At 39.1% G+C, this 11,530-nt stretch overlaps 1 protein-coding gene across 1 annotated transcript; it reads right to left on the bottom strand.

Moving 5' to 3' along the window:
- Positions 1 to 3,390: 3,390 nt before the first annotated feature.
- FAM84A (family with sequence similarity 84 member A) lies at positions 3,391 to 11,351 on the bottom strand. The gene has a single exon (XM_017745038.1). The coding sequence runs from the start codon at positions 11,206 to 11,208 to the stop codon at positions 10,354 to 10,356; it is 855 nt and encodes a 284-aa protein (XP_017600527.1). The 5' UTR covers positions 11,209 to 11,351; the 3' UTR covers positions 3,391 to 10,353.
- Positions 11,352 to 11,530: the final 179 nt, after the last annotated feature.

Raw genomic sequence — 11,530 nt, 5'->3', positions numbered from 1 at the left:
GTAAACACTGAACAGGAGGAGAGAGAAAGGCATTTTCAGTGTGCGGTTTTATTACATACGTGTTGAGATGGGATGAGTTGATCTCTGAGCATGGCTCAGATGAGTAACTTAGGCTATATGTACAACTTTTAGGTGAAAAACTGGAGGAGGGGAGTTCAGAGTTCAGAGTGTGTTTTTATCCCACTTAACTACAATATGTAGACTAAGGTTATAACTATGCTAAAATAAGATTGTAGCTGTGTTAAACATTCCCTGTAGCCATTGCAGATCCAGGCATCTTCAGAGAATGACGTCGCTCCAACATCCCATTCCCATTAACTACTGAAAAAGCCTAAGTCAATATTGATAAGTGAAGTCAGGTGAATCAGATCTTTATGTGACAACACTTTGCATTTCCCCAAGGTCTGAGAGTACACAGGGTGCTTCTCAGATAACCAGATGAGAGCTAGGCTGATTGGCTGTATTGCATGTTTTATATTGACATCACCTGGTGACACTGACACCATGGGGATGACAATGACATTTCTAAATATCATTCCATTGGTGATCATTTGTCAGTTTCATATGATATTACAGGCCCTAGTGGGAGGTCCATTATGTGTTCCACTGTGTCATTTCCAACACACTATTTTTTATGTCTGGTAAGTCTTAGAATTGATTTTTATCTCCACTCTCTGTTGCATTTGCATCATTTACCTATGCATTGTCCCCACTCAGACATTGGACAAAATGTCATTTGTAGAAGGATCATTCCCACAATTATCACCCCTGCCTTATTTTTCCTCTGACCAAAGTTGTATTGATTTTCCTACTGCTGTCTTCCTGGCTAGCAGTTAATGATCACACTCAATGTACAGATAATAGAGATGCCAGTATCCTTGTAGGGGTTAGCTGTGATCTCACAGAGCCATTCTGCAAAAGTATATATATAAAAAAATAATAGAGATGCTGCAAGCATTCATCTACATAGACACATTTATTTCAATGATAATGGAAACCTCACCCAGAAGGGGTAGATTAGTTCATAAATCAGATTTAAAGAATACCTTTTCAACCTCTACATCTTGCATTCAAGATATAGAGGGTTCATTTTTAAGATAAACTGCTTAGCAGCTACCTTTTCTTTTACATGTAGTACATTATGCTAACTTGTATGTCTAAAAATCCTAATATAGTTAATGTTTAGTAGGATACAATATTGAATTCTATGTTTTGTAAGATTTATTTTACATCTATGAAAGCTTATTAAAATATATGAGTAATATTTTCCAAGTTCCACATCTGTCTTCAGTGTTCAGTTTCTGACTGGAGTCTGCTGGGGGGCTTTATTTTCAGAAGGCAGAAGATTGACAATATTTGGAAAAAATAACCAGTTTGGCAGGTGTTCAGTGAAATACCGAGAAGTTGAGGTACCACAAATGACTAGTCATATTTGTAAAACACTGAACATTGAGAACAAAACCAATGAACAACTGTTTCATGGTTTTGAGCTATTCAGTCTGGAACTAGTTCATATAAGGATTGGAATAGTTAAAGAAAATGAATTGAGTCTTTTTGCCAATATGACAACTCTTTTAAACTTGAAAAGGTAAGTATTCCTTTTCCTTAGCATTGTTTGTTTCAGTAAAGCACACCTGATTTTTTTTTTTAAGTCTATGAAGGCTGCCAACCAAACAGCTCCTTAAATATCAATAGGAATCTATCTCAAGGAAAAAAGAAATATGACAGTCCACAGATGAACATGAAAAAAATTCTTTCCCTGACATTTTATGCTCCTACTTTATTTCCTTTCTTGTTATCTTGGACATTATTCTTAGGAAAGTCATTAAAAGTTCAAAGGTATGTATGAGATTAAGGCTTCCAGGAGAATGAAATTGAAGATCAGTTTTCAGTACTGGTATCTCCTGCAGTATGCAAAAATTTGACATTTCTATTGCTCTTGGGATACCTTATCAGCAGACGGTGAACTTTGGGTTCCTATGGATTAAGAAAAGTTACTAGCATGCTGTGAAATGGAAAAGCAAAAGATTATCCTCTCTATTCAGTGTGTGTATGCAAGCTTCTAGCATGACAAAATTTAAAGGGTATCATTTCTATAATTGGTGCTCCTAACACAGTGGAAGTTTTATCTGCATGTTTCTATCTGTATACAAAGCACAAATGTAAAAGAACAAGCCCAAGATTTCTGCTGAGTATGACTTTTCTTTTTAGAACCTTTTTTTTTTTTTCTACCAGTTTTTTTTTCCTGTTTCTTCAGCTTGAGTGATAAAGTGGGAAACTCTTCTACAGCCCTTAGCTAGAGCTAATGGGACCCAGGCAGTATTACTGCCAGGATGAATCTGCATATTAACTAACCCTTCATGTAGGGTCTAGCACCTGACACTCTTTTATATTGCCATAACTAAAATGAGTCAATGGGTCAATTAAAGTGAACTTTTCACTATTAATGACCTTTGATTACACCTAACTGAAGAATCAATGGTATGAAGTCAGAACAGGCTGGAAATACTAATCCAGAAAGCCTGCCAGGTAGGCTGACATATCATGTAACGAGGTCTGAGTCTAAAGCAAAAATAGGCTCTGTCATATTAACAGTGGTACAATATAGTCTCTGATAAACATAAATAGGTCCTTGCATTCATCTAAGGTACTTCTGTTCACTGAACAGAACATGCAATTTAAACTTCTTTAAAGAAAGTGTTGCCGATGCTCTGTCCAAGGTTTTAATTACCAGCAATGTTACGGTGGTCCATGATTTGTTACACTGGATTTACTTTTAGTAGCAATATATTTACTTATTTGTTTCAATAAAATATTTTTTTTAAGGGGCTTCAGCTTGATAGGTGAGTGAATTCTCTTTCTTCCACAGCCTCTGGAAATGACAGAAATCTCTGGGCAAGGAGTTGGTTCTGACAGTCTACGTAACACTGATTTCTAGTGATGTTGCTTGATGCATGGAAAAGGGCCTCATATTACCCACAGGTGGTTTGATGAGGACAAAGAATTTTGGATAGGTAAAACATCCATAGTCTTTCACCAGGTGCAACAAAAACTGTGGATGAGGACACGGAATAATAGGGCTATGCTATTTCTTGAAATGAAATGTCCCTTTTCAAGGTCTCAGAATTAAAAAATCAGCAATCCAGTCCACAAAAAGCACTCACAGGTCTTGACAGAGTGGATTTTCATCCTCTATCCATTAAGCAAAGTTTCTAAAAGAAGTTAGTGTAAGCCTAGCTGCAGCCCAAATAACTCTGGTGAAAGTTCACTAATGAATTCAATGAAGCATGTCAAATCAGTAGTAAGTGCTTTTCAAAGTCACACCACTTAGCCTTTGAAATAAACTTACCAATTCAAAGAAAGATAACATGAGAAAAAAATCAAGAAATATCAATGCCAGCCACTTCTTTACTATAGAAAAACTACACAACAATAGTTGAGCATGTCTGAACAACACTAATAATTTCAGTGATATGATTCCAAAATATTACAATGAGGGGAAGCACATTCAAATTATGAAAAAACCCTTGTGGCAATATAATTTAAAGATGCCAAAGAGAAAGATGGATGGATACTTCACCGGATCATTCTTTTATTTATAAATACACAAGTCAGTAGCAGCATAGTTCATTCTAAAAGGGTACTTCATTATTGCAAAGTGTAGCGTTTCTTGATACTTTTCCTCCAGTAAGTAGCAATATGTCAAACTTCACATATTTAACTCACTTCTCTTGATGTCAGAAGACCATGGCATATCCTAAAGAACAAATATTTGAACAGTGCTAAAATCCTCTCAGCAACGTCTTGGGTACCCATCTGTTACATAGATAGTATACATACTGAAATGACTGACATTTGTTACCAATACTTACAAAATAGTCAAGACTTATCGTGTGTGTGTATGCATAACACACGGTAAGCAAATCTGTATGTATATACAAGTACATCTATTAGTTATATGTCAATATGCATATAAATTTCTGCCTAAATATTTACAATCAATTAGTATATTTTTCAGGCTTAGTTTTTATATTGCTTTCAGCTGACTGAAAGGGCATATGGAAACAATAGAACACATGGAGGAAAAGATCTGTTTAAAGACCAGATTGTGGTATGTTTACTCACATTGAATAACATACCAGGAATATTACTTCTGTGGGGTAAAATACTCTGCTGTGAAGAATGCCACAATACAGAAGCTTGTATTTATTCACACTGTTAGGTATTTGGCATTTATTTACCTACAGTAGTGATGGTGTCACATCAGAATTAAATCTGGGTTGGATTATTTATTTCCAAATTCTACCCCTTGATAATTTTCTTGAATCAGGGTTACTCTTTTATTTACACAAACTGGGATCAAGCTCTTACCTCTGCTGTATAGAGATTAACCAGAAGGCTTATTGAGGTCTCCCATTTATAAACATTATGCTGTTTAGTTTATCAGCTTAAAAATGGGACTTTTCAAATGGATTACCAATGCCACACTGTATCCAAATAGTGTTTAAACTGTGAAAAGTTGTTTGCTTCTTAAGGCTGATGACACACTGCATATTTTACTCACCCTATTTTGCCTAGGCAGTAGCATCGATCTCCAAGTGTGAATGGTTTTATGTGTGAGTGGTGCACAGTTACTCACCCTCTTGCACATTGGAGAAGAGAAAGAATGGAATTTCAAGCTTAGCTCTGAATATCTTCCTTGAACAGCCTGACGTTTAACTGCAAATTCTTCTACCCTTTTCTGCTGTACCCACACTGGTTCCAAATTCCACCTGAGTTCCTGTCCAAATAGCTGGAGATATTGGCTCTACAGCATTAAACTCCAGTTTTTAATTTGTGCCCAACACATGTACCCACACAGACACACGAGAAAGTCCAAGGGATGTTTGAAAAGCATTAACCCACTTTACCTAGGAAAATGCCAATTTGCATAGATGATTAATGTATGTACAAGTAAGAAAATATAATTAAGGCCCTTATGGTAGACATCACACACATGAGCCTTCCATTAAATTCCATTGGAGGTTGTTGCTGAGGTCTTGATCCTGGCTAAGTCCTACTCCATGATTTTAGCCCAAACTTAATGCCATATGAAGGGGAGAGATCTTTTATTTTAAAAGTCCTGATCCTGCAAACAGTTTTACATGCATGCATCATCTGCAGAATCGGAAATGCCCCAAGATTCCATAAGAAAAATATGAAAAAAAAAAAAGTATAAAAACATATTCTTAACCTGAATGGACTCTGTTAATGGAAGTTCTATCATTCCTCTAGACATAACAACCTAAATTCATTTGTGCTTGATGCAAAATATTTAAAATTAATAAATGGAAGTGCATATTCCTAGCTGCTCCATTATAAATCCTTTAACAAAAAAAAAATCTAGTTTATTTCTCATAGGCAAATATGGATAAAGTAACTGTTAGCTTCAATGGAATTTCAGTATTAAAAAATAGAACCTCACTGGACATTTGTATTATTTAGACAAGATAATACTCTTTTGCAAAAGAGAGAATTTAGAATGCCACAACCACTTTAGAAAAATAAAGCACAGGCAGTTTATATCTGTATAGATTATATCTATATAACCTGGAACAAATCTGTGGATATGCCCCGTAACAGAAGATTCTTAGTTCATTCCCTTTTTTCAACCTAACATCTACACTACTCTCTTTTTGATTTACTAGCAGTTCAGTAAAGTACCTGTTCCCAGTATTCATTAATTTTCTTGACAATAAACCTGTAGAAAACCCTGACAGATCAAACTAACATTGAGTCAAGATTCATGAACACAGGACAATTTCACCTATCAAATTTGAACTCATAGAACAGAAAAGCTAAATATTTCATAATAAAAAGATAAGCAAATAAATTCCAGACTTGCCGTGGAAACACTGACACTCAAACTAACAGCAGCACTTGATCACACTCTAGTCATGTAATATTATCCTTTAGACCCTAATTCTGCAGTGAAACTCCCTCAGCATGGTAGCCCAATCATACCTCCTTATGTATTTCTGGATTATTTCTTTGGCACTAGGACTTCCATCTTTCTTCTGGGTTATAAAGCAGAAAGCACAGTGTTCTCACATCACAAGCAGCAACACATAAAATGTTTTAATCACATCCAAGTAAATTATGAGCAGAATACTGTCCATAAGCTACTCTAGTAGAAATCTTTCATAGAAAATAACTAAATCTTGAAACTAGCAGTAGCTTCCCCAGACCACTATTTCCTCTGCAGCTGCAGACAGAGGGTGGGAAGCTGGGCAGGCTGAGGCACCTGATCCCACAAGATGCTGTGTGTGAGACAGTGTTCCCTCAACTCCAGCAAACATGGCTGGAGTTACAGACATTCAATACATCGCATAAACAGGTCTATAAACTCTGGCAGCTTTGCACATTACTTACCTGAATATGAAAGACACTTAAGTAAAACGAGGCAAGATAATTAAGAATGTGCACATTCTAGCACAGACCAAGGGCCACTTCTCATCACACCTCAAAGGACACGTCTTGTTGCACCCTGCTTTTAACCTGAAATCCACTATATGGATCAGTAGCATATTGCCATAAAAAGCATTCTAGTAGGGTTTTGGTTTAGGTTGGGTTTTTTTTCATTTTATACAACCATAACACTTGAAAGGAGAAAAAGAATCCTAAAACATGAAAACAAAGTCCTCTGGAGACATAAGATGGAGATGGAGACAAAATCTGACAGTGGCTATTTTGCTACCCATCCTTAGAGTCCTCTCCCAATATGCACAGCCAATAACCAGTAAACATTCTGGTCATGACAGGAAAACATTCCACAAAGGCTCTCTATGTTTCAAGAGGACATGAACTGAGTTTTTAATAAAATGTTAAGTCTCAAAGCAATTCAAAAGATTGCATTTTGGAAAGAGAATCATATCTAAGCCAAAGAAATTCTACAGAACTGTTACTCAAACAGCTAACAGAAAGCTTGAAACATGACACAGAAGAAAGAGTGCAAAGTATCTTGACATTGCTGTCATATTACAAGTCAGTACTTCAAGAGCAATGAATGGGATGTAAATATTTACCCTAGGTAGCTAGACAAAAGAATGCAAACAGATTCCACAGATATAATACAGTTTGCCAATATCTTTAGTGCTGGAAATGGAAATGTTAACTCTGCCAGGCCACTGATCCTGAAAGATGAATACAATCAATTACATTTTTTACCTGTCAGTCATTCATATCATTGCCTTTCTTGCAGCTGACTGCTCCCTGTCTTCCAATTCTTGTTTCAAGGCACTGGACAGCTTTCTATATCCACTTTTCATTCAGTCTTTTTCACAGATTCCCTACTCAGGTTAACACTGCTTGTTTCAGAATTCATCTGTTTTCTTCCCATATTTTCTCAATGTTGCCTGTGTCCACTGTTTCCCATCTCAGAAAGGTGGCCCTTCTGGTCTCTGAAGTGTTAACTTAAATCTCACTCTTCCTCAAGATCCACAAATTTTAACCACGTCCTACAATCTGATGCAGAGTTCACTGGTCAGCAAGAGCCATTAACTCCAATGGACTGTGAATCAGGACCAGATTGCTGCCAGTAGCTCTGCACTGAAATCTAGCTAAAGAAAAGTAACAGAAGAAACTGTATGGGTACCCTTGTTGCTAATTAGAGACTGCTACTTGAACACAGTCATGGCAATACCATATCCTATGTTAATACCATCTGTTACTATTTCCAATATATTTTCGCAAGTCCTTATGGAAAGGACTAAGGCCTTACATTGTTGGATCTTTATCTGTACAAATTCAGAGTGACACCAAAGGTGTCTGACAGAGCTTGAATAAATAAGTATACACTAGCTCCTGTAATTTCTTTTATATACAACAAAATATCATTCTATATCTAGCTAGGTAAGACAAGGAAAATTGTCTTATGAACCACGTTAGTAAATGATTGCAAAAAAAAAAAATCCAAAGTTAAAATGGCTGTTTCGAGTGACAGAGTATACAGGAAGCACAGAGAAAAGTTTAAAGCTGGTATGTTTTAAATTCTCACTAGTGAGAACAAAAAATTCTGTTCTTCTAAGGAATCTCTGTCTAATCCTATGTTATTAATCTAATGGCAATTTAAAGAAAAAGCATTCCAGAAATCAAAGATAACACTGTGACTCTACTTCATTTTTCTTGCCTTCATTGATAAATATTCTGGTACTTATGTCCTCTTCATTTAATTTTCCCTGCCTCTTGCAACTGCAGGTCTCTAATGCATATTTTTTATATGGAAAAATTTGAATAAATTGCCTTTGCTCACCTTTCCTTCTCCTAATGGTTTTTAATGTTTTGTAAGTGACTTGTTGTAAAGCCAGTGCCTTTCTGCAACCCCACAGTGCTCCCACCAAGTGGTACAGGGAAATTAGTTCTAACAGACAATTTAGGCCATATAACATGGTACAATAAGATACACAAACACTAGGTAGAAGATGCTGTTTATGTTATGGGAAAAGCTATCAACATCAGACAGCAACTACCGCCTATATAAAGCTAAGATATTAAACATTTATTAAAAAGTATGCTGTGGTTTGAGGCTATTTCAACAGTAACTTAACAGTAATTACAATTCACATTTTTACCCTATATTGTACTAAACAAGGTACTTTAGGGAAAGGGATAAAAGTAACACTGCCTATTACCACATAACTTTGCCATGTGTATCAGTAAGGACAAAGCCAATTAGATGGCCTTCACTGAAGAGGCGCAGTTTTAGGGGTGCAGGTTTTTGTTCATTTTTTCTTAAAGATGTTTATGCTAATACTTTCATTATAATGAAGTACACTCCACCCTCACAGCTTCAGCTACAGTAGGCAAATGCTTTGTAGAAATGAAATTACTGTTGCAACAAGGTTGCTTATGACATTGTTTAATAAAAAAAAAAAAGTGGGGACACAGTACATTGATGGGGGTGGAGTGTATCATATATACAAAAGAGGGGCATTGCTTCTGTCATCTGACATTGATGTGGGAAGACAGAACAAAACCAAATGCATTTTCTTTCCAGCACTGAAACATGCAAAGACAAAATTACAAGTTGTATGCAGCTCAGAATAATAAAAAGAAATGCCCCAGTATACTTGTTTAGATTTTTTGAAAATATATTTAATTCTCTGATCTTTCACTTCAAAACTTAGAATTAAGCAATGAGTGAACAGGACCTGAAATACAGGCAAGGCATTGCTCACATCACATTAAAGGCATCTTTTAAATGCTGCTGTGGATTTCTAAACTGACACTGAACAGAATTTTTAGTTGCTGGGAATTTGAAATGCAAGATGAACTTGGCCACATTACATCTATTTCTTTAAGTGGAATTGTAAATACGCAATAAATTGCTGTTCCAAAGAGGCAACATGCAGAATTCAAAATTGTTTCTTGCAGGATTCTGTTGACCTGTTATGAAGGAATATTGAAGCAGTGGTACAAAATCCACAGCTCAAGCATGAGATCTTAGTGGCTGGATTTCTGAGTATAATATTCTCCAAAATACACCACTTCCTTTTAACTACTGAATTTAGTTTTACGAAAACAGCTGCTCACCAACTTTTTTCCAAAAAAAAAAAAAAAAAAAAAAAAAAAAAAAAAAAAAAAAAGCAAGGAGGGTGGGAGGAGGGAAGAGGTGGAAAGAGCTAATGCATTATGATGACATTTAGCAGAGAGCTGCAAACAGAAAGCAAAGACAAATATTTTAAATGTGAGAGATTTCAACCAGAAATGTGAACGTATTTTTTCCTTACAAATAGCTTCCCAGAGCTGGCTGGGACAAAATTTGGGTTGCAGCTACAGGCTGAAGCAGCAGTGTGGAGAAACAAAACATACAGGCATTTATCCTCCACCCCAACACCCCCTTTCTCTCCCAGTTAGCAAAGTATGACTGATGCTTTTGGTTGGCTGCAAGGCAAATATTAGCTAGAATCTCATTTAGCTACATCCACATCCACAGTCCCAGATGCTTAAAACTTATCATGGATTAAAGCCATGAAATAAAAATTAAAAAAGAAATTTCAATTTGAAATTTTATTGGTATGTTGCTAGAATGGTCAACATCGATTGACAGGACTTTGTCCACATACTCTGAGAACAGCCTTCCTGCACCTCCCCCCTCTTTTCTTCCTCTCTCTCGCTCTTTCAGCATTAATGCTATTAAAAGCCAAACAAAATACTGGCTATGGGTGTAAAGAATGCTGGTTTTTTTTGGAATGTTGCCATGGATCCTGCTTCCAGTCGCGTCCCACGAAAGGAGGGTGCAGCCTCCTGACTCTGTGGCAGGCTGGTCTCCCCGGGTAGGGCAGAAAGAAGGTAGCCACGTACTCCCGCTCCTCCCTATTCTTTCCCATCCACTATAGCCAGGTCTTTGATCACCCTCAGTTTGCCACTGGCATCGATCCTGCGCTTCTCACGTATTAGATCCTCCAGGCTGTGGAACCTCACCGTGTGCACCTTGTTCTCTGCCAAGTGGATCTTGAGATAGTACTGCTGCTGGTGCTGGGTGCCAGCAGCCGCCTGCAGCTCCCCCCCGGCTTTGAACTCCCTTTTCCCGAAGCGGCACCAGGCGGCGAAGCTCTCGGAGTTAGTCCAGCAGATCTCGTCGCTTTTTAAGCCCAGGTGCCCGCAGGCGTTCTGCACCACCAGCTCCGCCACCAGCGGGCGGAAGCGGTACCAGCTATTCACCACCCGGCCCACGTTGCCCGCGGCCGCCTCGTACAAGCTGTCCTGGCGGATCTGCCCCTGGTGCAGGTGGATGATCTGCCCGCCGCCCACGTACACAGCCCAGTGCGGCGGCGGGTGCTCCGACGGCCCCAGGTAGAGCAGCTCCAGCAGGTCCCCCGGCTTGCAGAGGGTGGGCAGGGCTGACACCGAGTAGACGCTGAGGTCCCCAGCCTGGGGGCCGCTGCTGACCTTGGAGAAGATGCATTCCTGGCCGCGGAAAGCGGAGAACTGGGTCTCGTTCAGCACCAGCTGGTGGTGAAGGTGGTGGGTGGGCGTCTCCTGCCCAGGGCTGCCGGAGCTCTTCACGCCGTACTTGTCTGGCTGGCCTCGCTCGTCCAGGTCCTCCTCCTCATCCGAAAAGAAGTAAGCCACCCCGACGCGCAGCTCGTCCTTCTCGATCCCCGAGGGGTCCCCGGTCGGCAGCTCGCTGTAATTCAGGTGGGTGATGCGATCCAGTTGATTTCCCATCAATGACAGGACGAGGCGAGGGCAAAAATCGCCGGATCTGAAGGAGGGTGGGGTGGGCAGAGAGAGAACAAGAGATGGGTAGGAGAGTGCACGCAGAGGGAAGGAGAGAAAGAACGAAAGACAAAAAAAAAAATCAAGGCACATACAAAAGATTTCAGCGATTCCGCCCTAAGTCCCCATCCCTCCCCGACTCCTTCCCTCCCCTTCGTGCAAGGAAGAAACTCCCAGTGCGGATCCTTCCCCCTACCCCCGGGGTGCGGGGCAGTGCAGAGCCCAGACTTCGGAGTGCTCGGCTCCCAGCGCCGCCAGAGGAGCCTCCCAG

The sequence above is a fragment of the Corvus brachyrhynchos genome, unplaced genomic scaffold (genome assembly GCF_000691975.1).
Source record: "Corvus brachyrhynchos isolate BGI_N302 unplaced genomic scaffold, ASM69197v1 scaffold116, whole genome shotgun sequence".
Lineage (NCBI taxonomy): Eukaryota > Metazoa > Chordata > Aves > Passeriformes > Corvidae > Corvus > Corvus brachyrhynchos.
This window is presented reverse-complemented; position numbering and strand designations above follow the sequence as displayed.